This window comes from Poecile atricapillus, chromosome 2, assembly GCF_030490865.1.
Source record: "Poecile atricapillus isolate bPoeAtr1 chromosome 2, bPoeAtr1.hap1, whole genome shotgun sequence".
Classification (NCBI taxonomy): Eukaryota; Metazoa; Chordata; class Aves; order Passeriformes; family Paridae; genus Poecile; species Poecile atricapillus.
In genome coordinates, this window is record NC_081250.1 from 145,681,297 (window position 1) to 145,702,474 (window position 21,178).

The following is a 21,178-nucleotide window of genomic DNA, read 5'->3' on the forward strand; positions in this document are numbered from 1 at the left end:
TTGGAAAAATTGAGTCATTGCAAAAGAAAAATACAAGATGATGTGACAGTCCGTCAGATGATGCCCAAATTCAACATTTATTTATATCCTTGAAATATATAAATGTTCTTTTCAGCTTTTAGTATATCCAGCATTATTATGAAACTTAATTTTTTTTTACCCTATATCCATTTCAAATTGCAACAGAAGAAAATGCATCATTTCAAGCTATCAGCCTAAGTTGATGGATATTTTCTGCTTCTCTTCAGTGCACTTTAAGATAGACTATTTATCTTTATCTTACATTAAGCATCTGTGAAGAACCATAAAGCACTTTAGAGTGGATAAAAATTCCCAGAATTCAATGGGAATATTTTCATTCCCATTGCTGATGTTTTTGTATGATGTTTGTCAAAATTAGGGATACAGCACTTTTAAAGGCTCTGCTATGAACGTGACTATGTGCTGAGGATACTGTGGGCACTATCTGAACTTAAACAGTGGTACAGTTATAACTGCAACTTATTAATCTTCTATTTTAAGGATGAAAACAAGTTTTAACCAGAAAATATTGTTTGATTCTTCCTGACTTTGCTTGCTCTTGACTAAAAGCAAAAGGTGATTTGAATCTGAAGCATTTTCTATTCCAAATGAAGTTTTCCATTATAAACAACAACAAATGCAGAAGGAAGGTAATGTAGGTCACTCAGCTTATTTTTTTTCTTGAAGTTTCTCTTTATTTTCTCCCCAAACCTTCAAGACATGGCATTAGGCGAGCTCCAGAATCCAGGAGCTGTGCATTATGCTGGAGATTCAGTGATGAATGGTAGATTACAGCAATACCTCTCACTCTTAACCATACCCTTTCTTCTACTGTTGTCCATCATGAAAATGAAAACACTGAAGGAATACACAGAGATTTTTCCTATCATTAATTTCATGAGAAAAAAATAACAAATCTTGTTACAAGTGCTTTTTTCCTTCCTTCCTTTTCTCTTTTCCTACAGTAATGTGTCATCTCTCAACCCAGACAGTAAATTGTTTGAAGATATTACAATCTCTGATATAAAACCTCTATTCTAATTCTAACTTACTAAGTACACAATCTAGAAAAAAGAATTTATATAGTAATATACTAACAGAAAATGTAGCAGAAAACACCGGCATAAAAATGTTATTTATAGGAAATGTAATGATATTGCCAACTTCAGCTCTATTTTATTTACACATAGGGTCATGAATTCAACACAAACATTCACACTACTTACAGAGGGAATATTTTAGAATGTTTCAAATCAAGGGAGGAACATCTTCATTATTTCCCAAATCAACACAGCTCATCTTAGGCTCTGTAACCTTCTGTGGTTGGAGCTTTATAGGTCCCTGTCCAGTTTGTTCCTTTTCTTGGATTATCTTTGTCACATCAGGGAATGAATATTTACTAGGATCCACTTCTAACTTCTCCATTTGTCCACTCCTGAGACAAGAGGGAAATAAATGGAAAGAACTTCATGTCAGTGTCAAATATAACAGAACTGTCTGAATTTATTATGTGATTCCATGGTTCTATTTTGGGTGCCTGCTTATAAACACATTGACTTTGGTATGAGGGTTGCTACAAAGTCCAATTAAACCAGGGTTAAGAGTTCTTGTAACTTGAGAATTGATTGCTAAATGAAAACCCTAAGTGTAAACACATGAAAGTAATACAAAATCTCTAAGATTTTGTACAAAAGAATCCTTAGTCTCCAGACTTCAAAAGTTAATTTTAGATAGCTGTAATTCCCTTTATATCACAACATGGTGACTGATGGTATCACAGTACAAATGGTTGGGTTTTGATCTAAGATAATTTTTTAAAATCCAATTGTTGTATAATTATTTTTTTTCTGTTCCTTTTTACTCAGCTCCTTCCCACTGACTGTCTATTAATTTCTAGGTGACAGGTCCATCTTTGGTAAACAGAAATACTTTCATTTATAGAGAAAATACAATTGTAGGAACTTGTCTGCCTTGATCAGCTAATTTTTATATTTTGGCAACATGAATCTTCACCATGTTTTTATTATGAAAAAAAAATTAAATTGTAAGTAAACTCAGAGTTTTAATACAATTTTCAGATCCTATTGCTATTAAGGATACTCTTTCAGATGACACTTAGAAATGTATACTGGCCACTCATTAAGGCAACCTATGCACATCACATGATGATAAAAGACTTTAAACATACTCTCTGTCTTGCAGCATTTAATCTCGCTGTTTTCTAATAGAGGAGCTCAACGATTAAATAAAAAAAACTAACCTGCTCATGCAGTTTGTAATTGTTTACATGAAAAAATGGCAAACTGGAATTTAATTGTACAATTATGTTTAATTTCTTCAAATTACAACATGATTTGTACATCTTCATACTCCATTTTATACTGAGTCACAGTTCCCAGCTCAGCATTAGAAAAGACAGTGCCTCACCCTTCAGAGATGTGAGAAAACTCTTTTTACCCAGGTGATTAGAAAGGCTCCTTAGAAACAGAACAAACAAGGGGGAGGCAAAGGCACTGCATGACAGAATGCATTTTATGGATAACAACACAGGAAATGAAAATTTGTATATAAAACACCATAAAAGATTTTAAACTGATAATACACCATCTATAATTAAAAAGAGAGAGAGATTTGCAGGGCAGCTTCCAGATTCTGCCAATGCTTCTCCATCAAGGCTCTGGGAGATCTGAGCAGGCATCCCAGCCCCCACCTGTGTGCAGGGTCTCTGTCCCACTGAAGGAGAGATGCAAAGGAGCTCATGAGAGGGTTCCACCTCTGCTCCTGTTCTATGCTGAGGAAAGCAGGAGTTCCAGAACAGGCAGTCACCAGCCTAATCACCTCTCTCAGCTCTATGCCACTAGGTTTTTCTTGTACTAAAAAAATAATTTGATTTTTTTTTTTTTGAGCAGAAAATGGCCAGAGAAGCTGCCTGCTTTAAAAATCTGCATAAATCTTTTCCAAATAGTGGCATAAACAAAAATTACTCAGAGTACAATTTTATGGGTAATGAAAACATACAAGAAAGGTCTTATTTCTTTACCCTGAACATTCTTCAATTTATAAAGCCACATTATTTTTTCTGATATTGCACTATACTATTTAATGAAAAATAAAAGTGTTCAATTTGTGGCAACACTCTGAAAAATGTTCATCCCCCGAAAGTAAAGTGCATTTATGTTTCCTGTGTAATTTATGAAATCTGCTGTGACCTGGAATTGCTTTATCAGTAGCTGTTGGTGAGATCACAAAGAGAGCAGACCCTTAAACTAATAATTTACCACTAATCTGAGGCAAATCAGAAAAAGCTAAAAAAGCATAAACATGAGAATACATTAGGCTCAGCTTGTGCCTCCATCACATGCCAGAAAAGAATTTCCTTAATTTGAAGTACTTGAATTAGCAGTGGTATCTCACATTTGTTCAACAGCTCTAAAATTGTACAAATTGTCATTCATAAAAACACAATCGTGGAATTTGAATATCTTATTGCTTACAGTAGCAGAATAAACTTCAGTACTCCAGAAATGAATTAACAGTGTCATAAGTAACAATCCACATCAACAAGCTATGAAAAAGTTATTGCATCAGCCATTCTCAAAATTGCAACAACACATGTAATCTCAAAGTATGCTAGCAACAGGCTACAAGTAAGACTGAGAATCAAGCACAGGTGAATTTTTCCAGAAAGGAAGTGGGTTTTCATGTACTTACATGAACATGATCAAACATCCTATACCTGTTTGGAAAAGCTTCACAGTGGTATCCCAGCTACCATGATACCAACTGGCTGAAGCAAGACTCTGTTAGGCAGAGATCAGTGCAGCTACAACACAGATCTCATCACGCAATCCAGGCAAAAGAGGCTGGGTATTGATGAAGCCAAGGGTAACCACCTGATCATTTTTTGAAGAAAGAACAAGGGTTTTTTCCATGCAATTCCACCTAGCAGAATAAAAGTCATCTTGTTGCTGAAGCAGTTCCACAAGCAATGGTAAAACGTTTGCTTTGTTATGTTATGGAAACAAAAATATTCCTTGAAGGACCAGCTAGAGAACATATCTGAAAATCACACTGTTTGCAAACTATTTCAAGCTCAGGTCTAAAAATAGATTAAGTTCACAGTTTTTGGCACAGCTACCTGCTGCTGAGTGTTCTCTACCTAAAAAATTATGGTCAAACACTAAAGCACCACACAAAAATTAATTAAATCCTTTATTTCTTCCTGACATTTTTTTTCCCTTTGAAAGGCTATTTCTACCTCCACATGGTCTGACTAGGTTTTTTAAGAATAAAATTAGAAGACCCCACAATAAAGAAAGTTTTGTATAACTATAGCAGCCTGTTGAACAATCTGGTGTACGACACATGGCATATCTGATAATTTGGTATTTCTTGATAATTTACACTTTCATTTACAGTCTTTAATCCCCATACCTGATATTTAAATGACTTGACAGTTACATTCCCCTGTGTCAGCTTCTGAATTTCAATAAAATTTATATTGTTAGAAATTTCTCTGAATAGATAGAAATCTGATAGAAATATCTTTGATCCAGAATATATGGTTATTGGCATGTGATTGAAAGTTTCCTTTCTCTTATCAGGATATCTAAAGATACTTTGGAGTCACAACCAACCACTTTGGAGAGGCACTTTTTCAAATCTTTTAACATTGTGAATGAAACAGGACAAAAAATCATTATCACCCTAGACAAAGTACTAATAAATCCTTTCCTTGAATAAGAGACTGATTTTAGTATATGAAATGACATCTTATTTAAGAGCTTAGAGAAAGACAAATCTTTATTTAGGTATGTTAAAACTGACGGTGAATGTGGGGCACTTGTACTTTGGTCTCAATTTTTGAAAATAAAAGCTTAGAAAAAATCTAGTAGGTAATCTAAGCAAAAAATTATGTTCTTTTTAACTACCTGGAAAATTAATTCCTCTTTCATTGTGCAAGAGACTTTTTAAATCTCCGTATATGTGTGTAATCAGAAATGAGGCTGTAACTGGAGTCTTCAGAATCATTCTCAAAATTGCAACATGAAGACATGAATACTGGTAGAATCAGATGCATTTCTCAGGGACAAAACAACACTGAGGAGTAACTAACAAATCAGTGGTAAATGTTCTGAAATATAAAAGGCTGATGATATCTAGGCCATTTTGTTCTAAAAGACAAATATATTTTCGTGAACAAGATTCATCAGCCTGAGAATATATATATTAATAGTGTCCAAGTTTCTAAAAGTTAGACAGAAAATCACAGCCACTGTGACACTTTCAACTTCACTGTTCTATCCCTGTCCTTCTTTTGAAAAATCACTTCAAGATGCTAAATTTTAAATTGACCTTGTCTGCAAGCAAGAAATATGCTCCAATACCTGCAATATACAAATAGATCCTGAATTTATATATGGCTATTATGGCTATAATATTATCTTAGTCTTTCTCCTTTCACTATTAAAATTTTCAGTCAAACTTGAAACCCTTAAACACTCAGGAAACAAACACTGAAAACACACTTTATTCTAATGAAATTTTTTCAAAGTTATGGAATGTTAGAAAGCAACTTTAAATTCCATCTCTGCCCTCAGACTTTTGTCCTTGTCCCATATGCACAACCTAAGATAACTTCAGACTGCAGTGATCAGGAACTAACTGAACTGTTCTCTTGAGAATGCTTTCTCCAGAAGGGCACATTTCTGAAGTCTTCTGACCTTTATTACATTAAGGACTACCAGATGTCAATGTACAAATTAGTTTTCAAATAATTTCTGAGGCACCCCACCTTTTGTTCTCCTCATTAGTCAAATGATGGAGATGCACACCCTCTACTTTGATTAGCTCCAGGCCTCTATGAGAATGCAAATAACTCCATACTTTGAGAGTAATTTGATTGAAAAACATTTTTAACATGTTGCTTAGTCATATCTGACTACACTTTCTGGCTAAGAAGCCAATTGAATTACAGTTCCTATGATTCCTCCTTTCCCATACAATATTACTTGCATTCTGAAAGTTCTCAATGTCTTCATGACAGCTAGAAAACTTCATTGCCAGAAAATAATAATTCTGCAAACTATTCTACTCTCAAGATTTGTGATCTAATCCCAGGTGTTTATCAAAGGCATAACATCTCAATAGAACTGATAAATGATTTGTCGTTTGTGATCTCTGCACACATTTACTCATCTGTCAGGCCACTCTTCAGATGCACTTGGCTTTCTTCACATTGAAATGTTTGTGCTTGGTTTAGACACTGAGAATTTGCATTCTGAAAGATCACATAAATCCTCCTAAAGTTCTTTCAGATCAATTTGCAACACCATTCCATTTCTGACCTCATCTTACCTCCCCTTCCTAGTCCTGAAGAAATGACTCATTTTGTTCTACTGTATTTCTCTTCACAACACGAGTTCTCTCCCTTCCAACTCATCACATCCCTCTGTGTAAGCTGCAGGAATTTAAGACTGGGAGAGATTTTCAGCCATTCAGTCTGTGGAAAGGCAGTATTCTGACACTTTACAAAGACTGCTTCTAGAATTCAAATTAGAACTTCTCACTCCCAAAGAAAGATTCTTACTTTTACATCTACAATTTTTTCACACAGATTTGTTCTTTTCCTCTTCTCCACCAAAATGAACCAAGCTAAATCAGGGTCATCCAGTAAAACAGAGCTTTGCAGTATGTTTTATCTTCAGCAACACTTACATCTCAAGTGAGATAGCCATAAAGAATTATTGAAATCATCAGTCTTTTCTTCTTTATTAGTTAATAAACAAAGAAAAGCTCAACTATAACCAAAGAGTTATCCAAGAAAAGTAAATTAAAGCTTTTTTATCTCTGAAACTTCAAACCATAAAAGAAGTTCTGTTAATGAGTCTTATCATGACTTGTTTGCTAGAAAAATACAGTGATCCAATACAGTGATTAAAAACATTCAAGTTTTCTCAGTCTCAAGTTCAATATAAATTACAGGTAATTTTATGTATTTTACGTCTCTTACATATTATTAGTGAATTATTGGTGAATTAGTGAAATATGGTTGAAACTGGAGAACCTCTTCAAAGGCATTTATGGGTTAACCAGCAGATAGAGGTGGACAATCCAGCAGCATGTTTTTTCTTTTTTTTTCTCCTTAAGAATCCAGATTAAAAAAAAACGAAACTAAACCAAACTGAAATGAAACCCAAAAATTGCCAAACCCCAAACAATATTTACTGTCACTAAGAATGGATTCCAGTAGAATGTAAGTCAGATTTCCAACCTAATGTATTCCATGGTGCTCTCTAGAGCATGTGCTGGCTTGGTCACCCAGTGCAATCCTGAACAGCTAAGAGGGGAAAAGATACTTAGGGCAGTCAGATTTGCAATGCCTGAACTACAAAGATAGAAGTCACCTCTACTTTACATTCTTTACTTCAATATGAAATATGTGTATAAATCAGAACTTGCTGATTAGTTTTTAGTTCTGCAGAAATTGCCACTCCATTCCTTTGCATCTTCAAATTAAACCATTTATTAGCCTCTCTGTATATAAAGATCTATAGTAACAAAAAACAAAATAAAAGCAAAAGAAGAAAACTCAAAAAATAAATTAAAAAGGTTATATTCCTATGAATATTTAATTACTAGAGGAATTCAAATGTATATATTTACATTTAGAGACATTTTGAGTTTTATTTAATTTTTTTCTTCTCCAGCTACTAAAGGAAGAATAGTCTGAAGCTGAAGGTATGAGACAAGGACTGTTGACTTTATGTAACTGTTACTCTTAAGATTTCCAGTAAAACTTCAGAGAAGTCCTCTGAATTTCCTCTACGCAGCTGTGGAGAACTCAGCTTTGGTATCTTACAGCTGAACTGTGAGGCCAGTTCCAGTAAGGAATGGAACACTCAGCTACTGCATTAATAGAAGCTTTGTAAATATAATAGATCAGTCTGTCAAATTCCTTCCACAGAAACTTGCCTCTTCGAATGCTCCACATACAGATTCATATATAGTCAGAGAAGAAGTTTCTCATACATGGCAGAAGTAATGACAGTATTATCATGTAATCTAGCTAACAAGAGTTAAAGAGATTTAAAGCTCTGCATTACAGTTTGGCAGATTATATGTCTGACAGCATTTAGCTAAGACATCTGTAGCTGTCAAGTATAATCACTGTAATGAATGTTCTTCTGTAATCTAAGAGACAACTATTCAGCAAATTTTTAACATCTGGCTAGTCAGCAACTTTTCAGCTAAAGAGGTCAAAACACTATTTTTAGAAAGAATTGTAATTCAAAGACTCTTCCTACTTCTACTTTTGTGGTATATATTCCTGTAATATTTTAGCCCTCAAAATCTGCAGGAAGCAGATTCATAATTACTTAAAACTGCATAGAAATCAAACACAATACTTGGAGTTTCACTATGCCACAGAATATCTTTAGTTCATCAGCTGGCAGGGGAGGGCATAAATTCACATTATTACTTCCATGCTCCTATTATTATTTAAACATTTGCTATGCTGACAAAACTAAAGGCAAACAGAGTTCTAAGGAAATGTATTTTCCTAATCCACAAGTTGTTTTATTAACTTATTTATTGTAATGCATTTAAAGATTTAGCTGCACTTCAGTGGAAAAGCACTATTCCTCTTGCAAAGAATCATAGAATAGACTCACAGAATGGTTTGGGTTGGAAGGGAAATTTACAGGTCATCCAGTCCAATCCCTCTGCAATGAGCAAGTTACATCCTCAGTTAAATTAAGTTGCTCAGAGCCCCATTCAACCTGACCTTGAATGTTTATAGGGATGAGGCACCCATCACCTCTCTGAGCAAATGGTGACAGTGTTTCACCACTCTCATAACACAAAAATTCTTATTTATTTCCCCTCTCTTACTTTAAAACAATTATGCCTTGAAATCTGTCCCCATCTTTTTTACAAGATTCTTTTTAGAATGAAAGGCTGTTAGAAGGTCTCCCTGAAGCCTTATCTTTTTCAGACTGAAGAATCCAAACTCTCTCAGCCTTTCCTCATAGGAGAGGTGCTCCAGCCCTCTGATAATTTTTGTGGCCTTCCTCTAGACTGGCTCCAGCAGATCCATGTCTTTCCTGTAGTAAGGATCCCAGAGCTGGATGCAGAACTCCAGGTGGGTTCTGCATCAGAGCAGAGCAGAAAGGGAGAATCCCCTCCCTCAACCTGGTGTCCATGCTGCTTTTGATGCCACCCAGGACATGGCTGGCTTTCTGGCCTGCAAGTGTACACTGCCTTCTCATGTCCAGTTTTTCATTCACCAATATCCCCAAGTTCTTCTCAGGGCCACTCTCAATCCTTTCTTTTTTCACCCTTTATTTATACCAGGGGCTGTCCTGACACACGTATACCACCTTGCAGTTGACCTTGTTCAACCTGATGACATTCATGTAAACCCACTTCTCAAGCTTGTCCACATCCCTTTGGATGGCATCTCACCTTCTGGCATGTGAACTGCACCACCCAGCTTGGAGTCACCCACAAACTTGTTGAGGGTGTACTTGATGTGAAAATGTACTGGTCCCAGTATGGACCCCTAAGGGTCACCACTTGTCAGTGATCTCCATCCATAGATTGTGTCACTGCCTACTCCCCTCTGGACACAACCATCCTACCAATTCCTGATCCACCAAATCCTGACCCAGTCCATCCATCAAATCCATTTCTTACCAAGTCAGAGAGAAGGATGTTGTGGGGGGCCATGACCAAGGCCTTACAGAAGTCCAGAGAGACTCATACTGTCATACTGTTCACTCATACTGTCATTTGACCACAGAATGTCACTAGGTTGGCCTTGCACTTGGTGGAGCTGTTCTGGCAGTCCTGAATCACCCTTCTGTCCTCCAGGTGCCTCAACATAGCTTCTAGGAGGATCTGTTCCATGATTCCCAGGCAGAGCAGGAACCCAAAGGTGAGGCTGACGGGTCACAAGTTCCCAGCAGCCCTCTTTCTACTCTTTTTAAAAATGGGTGCAGTATTTCCATTCTTCCAGTCACCAGGGACTTCACCTGATTTCCATGACTTCCCAGGTATAATGGACAGTAATTATCCTCCATTTGACCTGGACCTTCTAAAAATATTTTAAATACTCAGTGATGTACTGTTGTAATGACTGCTGCTTAAGGAAAGGGTACAGTCCTAGGGGCTCACTAGTAATTTCAAGAAATTCTTGCAGGTGTCCTATCATCTCCTAAGGCAGATCATCAAGACAAGAAGTTAATGCTTGATTTTTTATTAGAAATAAGAAATAAGAAGTAGAATTAATTACAACTGACTCTTGCAGAACCATTTTGCCAGTGTCCTAAGTATTGAGACAAAGAACAGTCACAATCCAAAATGCCATTTTTTACTAACTGTTTAGCCTTTTTAACAGGATTCAACACAATGAAATCAAACAAGGAAACAAGTGCAACACTTCAAATATAAACAGATAAACAGCTTAAGGAACTTTGCTGTTGCAATATCTTATTCTGGTATGAATACCATTGGCTATAACAAAAGGAAAAGGACAGATTAAAATAAGTATCATGGACACTTAGGCCAAGTGTCCATGAACCCTACTGTCTATCTACAAAAGTACTTGCTAAGGGTAAAAACAGAAAATAGTGCATCACTGATATTCACCTGCCTTGGGCAGTCATTAATTACAAGATTTCAAGGGCTGGAGTTGGCGTCACATATAATAGGATGGATCTGTTACAAAACCCTGCAGAATTGTTTTTTGAACCTATTTACTAGAGCAGTAGATCAACCTGTATGACAGTGAAAAAATACATTCATGAGAGAGATTCAAAATAATTGCTTTCTAAAAGGCTTCCAGAGTAGGGTTCCATAGCAAGGAGCTCTGTGAAGGCCATTCTCAGTAGGTGATTTTGTTTTAGAGTGTACCAGGTTTTTTTAGTGCATACCAGTTACCAATGAATGAGCTGATGGAAAGAAACTGATAGGCAAAAATAAGTGGTTTTTTGGCTCTGCTATTGAAGGAGATCACTTTTTAATAAACAGCACCAGATAGGTTATTAAAAGCTTTTAGACATACTCTTTCTCTACACTAATCAATACAATATTTTCATATTTTCATATTTTCAACAATAACATAAAAGAAGTACATATTCTGGCATGTGAAAAACACACTATAAAAATAAAGCTGAAGCAGAAGATAAAAAGGGATTACCTTCTCGTGTTTTTTTGCTGTGTATTGCAGTCAGAATGTTTAATTGAAGCTGAAACTTTTTGCTTAGCCAGGATTACTTCTTTAGCCTAAAACAAAAATAGACAAAACAGAATTCTCATAGAAGTTGAGACTTTTGCTTTCAAGCATTTAAATAATCTTTCGAAAATAGAAAATTGAGAGCGTCCGCATAAATTTTCTCTTGTGACATTTACTCTGTTATATTTTAACACTCTTCACTCAGCAAGGAACAGAGACATAAGGCAAGTTAAACCAAATTATCTGAATGGAAATATAGTCAAACATTTATAAAATTATACATGAAAGAGTATTTAAATATATACATCTACTTGCATTTAAATATATACTATCTGAGCACCTTGTTAATAATGCACATTACTAATTGCATTTTGGTTCTGGTGTCCAAGTAAGCACTTGTTCTGACATTATTATTAAAAAATCAGCTTTAGTATGGACTTCTACTCACACAAATGACAAGTGATCACGAACTTCCTCAGCTCCTCTGCTAAAACAGAAACTTAGGTTCAAAGTCCAGATGAATTCCCCTTCTCAAAGAAAACACATCCACCATGATTTTTTGGAAGATGTGTTACAGACAAAAGGGTATCTCATTGCAAAAGGATCTTTCCCTTTGTAAGAATAGCATGAGAGAGGGATTCGTTAAGCATTTGAAAGAACAACAGGAACTATACCAAATAGTTCATTGTATTGACTTTCATAGTGCAACTGATTTGAGAGCAGTCTCTTCCAGAAGCCTTGTGAATTTAGTCTCCATTCTGAACCCCAAATGATATAAAGACAGCTTCTGTCATCTGTTTCTGGAAATCATCCTGAAGAGGCTGAACCCCTCTGATTCTATATATGCTCTGATGAAGGAAAGAAAGCCTCGTTTCTTTCTACTTTCCCTTTTTTTCAAGTGTTCTTTTTTTTAACAGAAATTAATTCCATTTATCCCCTTGAGATTCGTGCTCCTTACTTTGTCCTCAGAGCACACCATCAAGGATGGTGAAGAAACATGCTGATTCTGCACTTGTAAGAAAATACATCCTTGACAAGAACTGACCTTGGAACTTAGGGAAGGGTTAGGATTTGCCCACTTTGGGCTCAGTGGAAAGATAACAGTGAAACAGTGAATTTTGAAGCCTGTGATATATAGGAAAATGGACTAAATTAATAAAATTAAGCTTTCTGAAAGTTATTCTATTATACTAATATTTATGATACTAATACTATGACTTCTAATATTTACATTTTTGTGTACAGTTTTGGGCACCACAATCTAAAAAAGACATGAAGCATCCAAAGGAGGCCATGAGAATGGTGAAGGGTCTGGAGGAGACGCTGTATGAGGAGTGGCTGAGGTCACTTGTTCTCTTCAGCCTGGAGGAGATGGAGGGGAGGCTTCATTGAGGTCTTCAATATCCTCATGACAGGAAGAGGAGGGGCAGGCACAGGCACTCATCTCTTCTCTCTGGTGACCAGTGACAGGACCCAAGGAAATGGCCTGGAGTTGTGTCAGGGAGGTTTAGTTTGGGTATTAGGAAAAGTTTCTTTACCCAGAGGGTGTTTGGACACTGGAACAGGCTCCCCAGGGAAGTGGTCACAGCACCTGAAGGAGTTCAAGAAGGACTTTGACAATGCTCCCGGACACATGGTGGGGTTCTTGAGATATCCTGTGCAGGGCCAGGAGTTGGATTTGATGATCCTGATGGGTTCCACCCAACTCAGCATACCCTATGATTCTGTGATTAATTAGAAAACAGAAAATGCACCCTCTTTTAAGATCATTATAAAATGATTCTAGATATAGAGGTTTTAAATAAAATCTGGAGTATATTTGAGAAAACAGAAGGAATATGTGAAAGCCCTATTTTCTGTCCGCCTTTTTTCTCCTACAATGGCTTTATTATTCTACATTGGGAATTCCTCTGAGTAACAGGCTTTCCAGGAAACACACTTACGCTGAAGGATTATTAGATTTCTAGGGTTCCACAGCTGTGCCTCCACATGCCTTTGATGGTAATGAAATATTACTGCATTTACCATACCTAGATAAGTGAGAATTATATAAATAATTCTATCAAATAGCACTGATGTGCATAATACACACCACTCCTATTTTTAGATTAATAAAGGAATCTAACTCTTACTGATCTTTAAATTTCTAATCACTTTTGAAAGCCCAGGCAATAAAAAGCTGTCAGCATTCATTTGGGACTGGTAATATAATGAAAAATTAATCAAAAGTCCAAATTTTTCTCTCTGACTCACTAAATTAAGAAAAATGAAGTTTTAAAACATGACAAAGAATGTCTCAGAAACCTAAATATAACATGCTTGTTAATAACACTGGGGTTTGATGCTTTTACTCAGGCAGTAATTAAAATGTTGTAATCTACTGATGACATTTTATGAAATCATTTGTTTATCATATTATTTAATATGCTAATTTTAGTCAAAGTCTATTAAAGAATCTCCCAGTTTTTCATTTTCCTGCATCATCTGCAAAGATGATGCTGCCAAAGCACAGAGATTCAAAACCTGAGAAGATTCATGTCACAAATATTTTTCCCAGAACATGAGGCATGTACAATGTCGTCATTATCAACACCTTACTCATGCAAAACCTCCATACAAAGGATTATTGCAGTATAAACACTATACTTTAAAAATGTCACTACATTATTTCACTGAACATTGTGCCCTTCAGTTTCTTCTGACGACCTTCCAAAAAATGTTGGTAAACACTGCCTTAGAAAGACATCCATTCTGCCGTAATTTGTTGTGTAGCAAGTAATATGGTTAAAAATATGGTTCTAGAAATGAATGTGAGAATTATTCCTTTCTTTTACTTGATGTGGAATTTACTATCTCCAACATCTGTGGTGTGGCAAGGTCATCAGAGAGTCAAGGAAAGAGGTTTTGTTTTTGTTTTTAAGGATTAGGGAATTATAAACAGGCTGGAAGATGAATGGTTAAAGGTTTATTAACCTGATCAGAAGCTCACTAAAACAGGTGAAAAACATTTAGAATTCAGATAGACTTCTGTTATTTCTGTGTTACTGAGAAGGGAGAGATGTTTTTAGGATATTATTGCATTAAGCTTATTATAGTAGACTATTTCTAGATTACTGGACAACATTGCAGTTATGTAAGGAATGTGCTAGGCCTCGTTGATAAACAAATATTATTTTGGTAACTGTTTTTTAGGAACAAAAGGATATAATACAGTGCAATACAGTCATTAAGCTTGTCTTGTCACTGATACAGCCTGAAAGAGATTGAATTTATTCTGGCCTTCCATTTATCGTACCAAGAATTCCCATTAAGTTGGTGATCTCAAACTAGTATTCTCCAGCATTGATAAAATCAGCCACAATATTCTGCAAGAAAAATATGCATTTGCCTTCCTGTTGTCAATCATTATTCATTTACCTTTCTTCCTATATTACATCCCATTAATAATTATGGATTGAGATCATCTAAAGAGGATCTATGCCTCCAAAATTTAAACTGAGTACTCTGTTTCAGTGCTAGGGGAAGAGAAAAGATTCTGTGACTAATAAAGAACAGTGAACAATAGGTTAGTATCTGTTACATGCAATTGCAGTAGTAGTAGTAAACTGAAGTAACACAGATCCATCTTTGGTCAGCAAACCCATGAAGTTCATAGGTTCACAGAATGCGGGAGATTGGCAGGGACTTGTGGAGGTATTCTGATCCAAGCCCCCTGCTCAGACAAGGCCCACTTGAGCCCACTGGACCACACCCAGCCGGCTTTAAACTATTTCCTGAGACAGAGGATTCACAACCTCCCTGGGTGGCCTGTGCAGGCACCTAGTCATCCTCACAGTAAGAGTTTCCTGGTCGTCAGAGGGAACTCCTGCATTTCAGTCTGCACCCACTGTCTCTGGTGCTGTCACTGGGCACCACTGAAAAGAGCCTGGCTCTGACGCTTTGCACTCTCCCTTTAGGTATTTCTGTGTATTGATAAGATCCTCTTGAGCCTTCTCCAGGCTGGACAGTCCCAGCTCTCTCAGCCTTTCCCCATAGGAGAGGTGCTCCAGTTCCTTGATCATCTTTGTGGCCGTTTGCTGGATTCTCTCCAGTATGTCCATGTCTCTCTTGCACTGAGGACACAGCACTCCATGTGTCTCTCACCAGTGCTGAACAGAGGGGGATGATGGCCTCCCTCCACCTGCTGGCAATGCTCCGAATGCTGCTCAGGATACAGCTGGTGTTCTTTGACAGAAGAGGGTATTGCTGACTCATGTTCAACTTTGTGGCTACCAAGACTCCCAGGTGCTTTTCTGCAAAGCTGCTTTCCAGAATCCACTGACAACAAAGACACCATGCAGCATTCCATTCATGCACCTCTGACTGTGTCCAAGATACTCAAGCAGTTTTAACCAAACCAAGGCCAAGCTGAGAACATCCAGCCAGTTATTCTATAGCGCTTCTCTCTCCTCATGTTTTACAACATCTGAGAATCATGTATCCTGAGACAAAGTATGCTCCAGAGCCTCAGGCTAGACAAAATATGTACATGTAGCTAAAACATCAAGGTAGCATAAATATAAAGTTAATAATGGAACATGGCACTTTTCAATCACAGTATGAAGAGAGAATATTCATTTTGCTGATTTAGGTATGATTTTACAGGCAGGCAGCAGAATTAATATATATCCAGAGACAGTTGGAAATATTTACATTTTCTAAGGCACTGATCATCCAGAAAGTAACTACGAAGATGTATGAGTAATAAAAGCAGGATTTGGGACAGAAAACTGACAGTACTTAAAGAAAAGTAACTATTAAACAAAAGAATCCATATACATTTGAAAATTACACTATCCAAAATGGCAAATGTCAAGGCCTCATTTTCAACCATATTTATGGAAACATAAATTCTCAGTTGAGTAAATTTTGTACATTCAGAAAATAGCTACCTTAACCAAATAAGTACAATTTTCAGTATTCTTACAGTTTTTGGCAAAAATGCATGTTTGATGCTAGAGTGGCAGTTTGGGATTTGGTGCAGGGCTGTCCTCATAGGGACAGACAGATGGTATGGGACTGGAGTGTAGAAGGTAATAACCACAAATGGAAAAAGCCAGAAGTTAGAGCTACTAGATGCTCTAACTAATCCTGGAATTAAATTAGCACAAAGAGACAAAAATGACCCCTTATAGCAGGTGAAGCTATTTCAGCTGAATAGCTTCTTCCTTCAGAAGGAAATGCTGTATTTGATATGTTCTGGTGGACTCACACATGTCCCCTGCCCTTACACAACAGAAAAACTTCCTAAAAGGCAGAAGGGTAAGGCTAGAGCACCAAGAGATTGTTAATTTACTGTATCTATCCCTGGGTGGAGTTACCGTATCACAAAAGCCAGAAGTATAAGATGTCCTACAGAGGCCTTAAAAGCAACCCAACCATCCCAAGGCATAACAGCAGAAGATACTGCAGTTCATTAACTTCTCCTTCAGCATCCAGAACCCCACCATATAATCCATTCTCATCTCTGGAGCTCCACCTCCCTAGAACTTCCAGCTCCTTGTCTGCTCCAAGAAGTTTCAGCTGAAACACTGTGTTGTCACAACCTACAGCTGGTCAGGGGATGCTTTCCAGCCAGGCAGAGCATGAAGGGAAAATGAATTAAGCAACTCTTTTTCCAAACACATGAGAACTCAAGAGTAGTGCATCATCCCTTTATTTGAACAAATATGTAACCTTCATACATATGTGTCACACAAATTTTGATAAACTGATTTGTTCTTATTATTTCACAAGTGAAAAACGGAAGTAGGTATTTGTTATTTTTCATTATTTATCTATTTATAAATATATATATATTATATATATAATATACATATTTATAAATCTTCTTACACATTTGCATGTTTTACATAGCCTCTTTTAGCATATTAAAAGCTGATTTGTTTGAAGTAAAGGAAATACAAATTTCTATTAATACTGATTTTCATTATGTTCCTTTAGAGGGATTTTAAATACTAAGGCTTAGCTCTGCAATTAAATTGTCTTTATTCAATGTTCCTTTTTTGGAAAATATGCTCTGATGGGAAAGGCTAGACTGCATATCTTTAGCAAGCCAGATGTTACCTGTAACTCAGAAACATTCCCAAAGCACTCACAACATTTAAGGACCTTTGTGTGATGTCTCCTATTTTACATACCTTTGGCATGGTGACAACTAAATGACCAGTTGTTTGTGATCTTTTAGCAGAGCTGCTGTCTGGCTTCACTTCCTCAGGGAGCACAAGCTGAAATGGCTATGAGACAATATGGAATTGAAGTATATCATGATAAAATACTTTTTTTCTTTCCTTCACATGGACAGAACAAACACAAAACCACCACTACCGCATATTTTGATTTTAAGGACACTGCTTTCACTTCATGTATGGTATTACTAAACCTAATAAATTATGCTAAATAGCTTTTGCTTACAAGTAGAGTCAGATGTATGTTCCTGAATTGCTGCCATTCCTGAAGTGGCATTTCTAAAGAAGGTTATAAAATGATGCTTGACTTATATTAGCAATTAAATGAGAAAGATTATCCAGTCTATTTAGATGTAAAGCAATTCTCAAGTTTTGTTTATGCAGTTGGCTTGGTTAAAAATAGGGATTTTGGTTTACTGTGGAAGTACTTTGAATTTTTTTTTAAAATGATGATAAAATTAAAACCACCAAGAAGAGAGAAAACTGGAATGACATTTTAAATGACCTTTCAAAAGAATATACATCCATTGGTTTCTGTCAACTATAAATTTCAGTTTGTGAAATTGCTAAATTCTAGCCTAGGGCAACTAGGAAGCTCTCTTCTAAAGTGAATTATGGTACACTGTGTGGGGGGAATAAGAAGAGAGGAAAAAAAAGTGAAATTTTATTTCAGGCTTTGTACATCTTCTGGATAGGACTTCCACAGTTCATGTGTGGTTCAAAATGACGTTGTTATTGAAAGAACATTCTCTCTGCATAGATGCAAATGGCTGGTAACTTATAGAAGTCAGATCCAGAGTCCACTGAATAAATACGGCAAACATTAACTCTTGACTTGAACTGGATGTAGTAAGAAGTCACAAACCTTTCCCTTCACCAGTACTCGTATGTAAGTTGGCTGCACATCAACATCAAGTAAAGAAGTGTCCAAATATCTTCAGAATGAAATATAAAAAAATTAATCAATCTACAATAGACCATATAGCTCTTTCAAAATTTCACAGTTTATAAAGAACAAGCTTAAATTTCAGTCATTAAATTTTTCAAAATACTATTAGGATTTAAAGTTTGGGGAAAAAACATCCCATGATCTTCCTGTGAATGTCACTTAAAATAATGTCTAAATTCAGTCAAGCCTATGACATCAGTTATTGTGTAACAACAAGAATTAAAAATCTTTGAGGAAAACAAAAAGTTCTTTCATCTGTTAGTTCAGTGCTTTGCATTACTATGAAAATTAACCTATGTACTATTTAAAATTGTGAAAATATTTTGCTACTTTTCCTTATGAAGGTTTTACTACTAAAATTATAACAGAAATTCTCTTTTTTGTACAGAATTTGCTGGAAAACAATGAACAGATATACTTTCCCTTCCCAGAAAAGACAGAAATTTTAAATCTTTCAAACAAAATTTGTGACCTGTAAAAGCTCCATTTTTACCTCTGCTCTTCACTATGTGACACCTGATGGGACTCATGGGAATGCACAAGTACATATTTCCCATTCCCCTGCTTTTACAATATTATTTTACAGGTGACTTTTTCAAATGTTTTAGTCTGCATTTCTTACAAGTGAGCACAGACTGTTAAAATATGGACTACCTAGGGCCCCAAAGTGTTCAAGAAATGAGTGTATGTGGCACTTAATGCCGTGGTGTAGTTGACAAGGTCATGATGGGTCAAAGGCTGGACTTAATGATCTTGAAGGTCTTTTCCAGCCTAAATGATCCTAAATGATTTATTGCACCTGAATAGATTTTCTGAGGTTCCAGAAAGAGATCTGTATCTTATAAATCAGAAACACAGAGCAAATCTCTTTTGAGGGAAATTAATGACTTTCAAGAGAAGCACACCTGGCATAAATAATATTTCTGTGCTATAAAACTAGTTCAAGTTTTATGCAACAAGTTTCTATTATAGATAGATAAACCTGTGGCTTTCCAGACCCTTCCTGAAAAATGAAAAAGGTCATTGTAAGGCTTAGCAGTATATGTACTATCTCCTTGTAATATTTTGCCCTGTTAAACCAAATTTCTTCAAAGCAATGCTGTGGTATGTTTCAAGAATAGGCACAAGGCATAGACTCTTTCCACTAATCAAGGAAAATAAGACAAGGCTACTCTGTCTCAGGGAGAAGAAGAATTTAACTAGAAGCACATGAACTTCATGTACTGAAGCATTTCTAGGGTCAAAGCATGAGCAAAAAATTCCACTCCCTATCTGTAAGCCCCTATCTGTAAAGGAAGAATATAAAAGATTTTACATATATATAAAAGAACAGGTGTGAAAGACACCTGTCTGTGGACTGAAGAAAACATCAGTTCCCAAAAGGACTATTAGACACTGTCTCCATTCAGGATTAACAGAGTAGTCTGAAGGGCCTTTGGCTTCTTCAGCTTCACTTTGGCACAGGTTTTGAGATTGGTTCCATTATCCATTATATTATTTGTTTTCTTCTTGAAAAGTCCCCGTTAGAGAGAGCAGAATAAATGAAACACTGTGTATTACATTTTATGAGTGGCAAAAACTATGGGGAAAAAAGACCTGACCTGTAAACAGCGAGATCCAAGATGATCTGGTTGTTTTCTTCATCATCATTCAAAGAGAAATGAAGCCTAATAACAATGACAAGAAACATCTCCAGGATAAATACTACTGGAGTGAATAAGCAAACATTACAGCATAGTTCAAATGTTAGCAATTTTAGATGAAGGCAAACACCATTTAGACAATTATGTCATGCCATTATTTAGAAACAGTTGCAATTTGCCCCATGAACAGAAAAAAAACCCTGGCATTTGAGCCAAGGTCATTCTTACATTTATTTTCTGTCCTCCCTACTCAAATCACAAGAAAAAGAAAAAAAAATCCTCTGCTGAAGGTCAGTTAAAATTAAGCTCATTCTGACAATGCAGAACGAGAGACATCTGCTGGTGAAACCTGTCTGCTCTATTACATCTTCATAGAAAAAAACAGTTCCAAAATGCATGAAAAACACAGAACTTTGTAATTCTAATCTTATGGTATGTTTAAAAAATGCACTTTTATTCATAGTAAATAATTTTCCCCAAGTATAAATATCTATGCATTTCCAAAGTAAAACATGATTTGTAAAATACCCTTGATTCTATAAGCTTTATATTGGTTGAAAATGAGACTGTAGATTGTATTAGCAGAGTGTTTGTGATGTGTTGTTGTGTTCTTAAAATTGAGAATGAATGTTAACAGTTATAAATTGATGCCATCTATTTCTACAACTGTAAGATCTAGTCTAGACTTACAAGTTCTGCTCACATACTCAAACATTTCCCATGTATGAAAGCAGATAAAAAAATCCAGAATGAAATTACCTACAAATGAGAAGTTTTTGATAAATTAGTTATTAGTATAAAATGAAAGTATTTTGCTTAATATAATTTATCTGGGCTATTTCAGTGACATTAAAATATTTAGATAAATTTGGTTCAGGTAGTGGAAAGATGCTCAAAGGTTAAAAGATTAGATGATAAATTTTTTCAGCAGTAAGAGTATTTTACAGTTATACTTTTCAATCTTTGCTCTCCTATATTCTGATACAGACAATTTGCATGAAGGTTTAAAGAGGTTGTAGTTTGCAAGTATTTTTTAATGGAAAAGTTCAAAGAATACAAAACAGCTTTACTTCCTGATCAGGCTTTTTGTCTTCCTGCA

The 21,178-nt window shown here is 36.0% G+C and overlaps 1 protein-coding gene across 3 annotated transcripts in view; it reads right to left on the reverse strand.

Annotated features, from left to right (window-relative positions):
* Positions 1–434: 434 nt before the first annotated feature.
* The window catches only part of DNAAF11 (dynein axonemal assembly factor 11), a 35,400-nt gene continuing 14,656 nt past the window's right edge, over positions 435–21,178 (reverse strand). For 2 of the 3 annotated variants that reach the window (XM_058833695.1, XM_058833693.1), the window contains 5 exons: positions 20,038–20,103; positions 18,353–18,422; positions 17,440–17,535; positions 11,225–11,310; positions 1,058–1,456 (listed from right to left, as the gene is read on the reverse strand). In XM_058833695.1, coding sequence (XP_058689678.1) covers positions 1,270–1,456; positions 11,225–11,310; positions 17,440–17,535; positions 18,353–18,422; positions 20,038–20,103 — 505 coding nt within the window. In that variant the 3' untranslated portion in view covers positions 1,058–1,269. Of the gene's footprint in view, positions 880–1,057; positions 1,457–11,224; positions 11,311–17,439; positions 17,536–18,352; positions 18,423–20,037; positions 20,104–21,178 lie in introns of those variants that run through there. The other variant, XM_058833694.1, reaches the window with a different exon arrangement.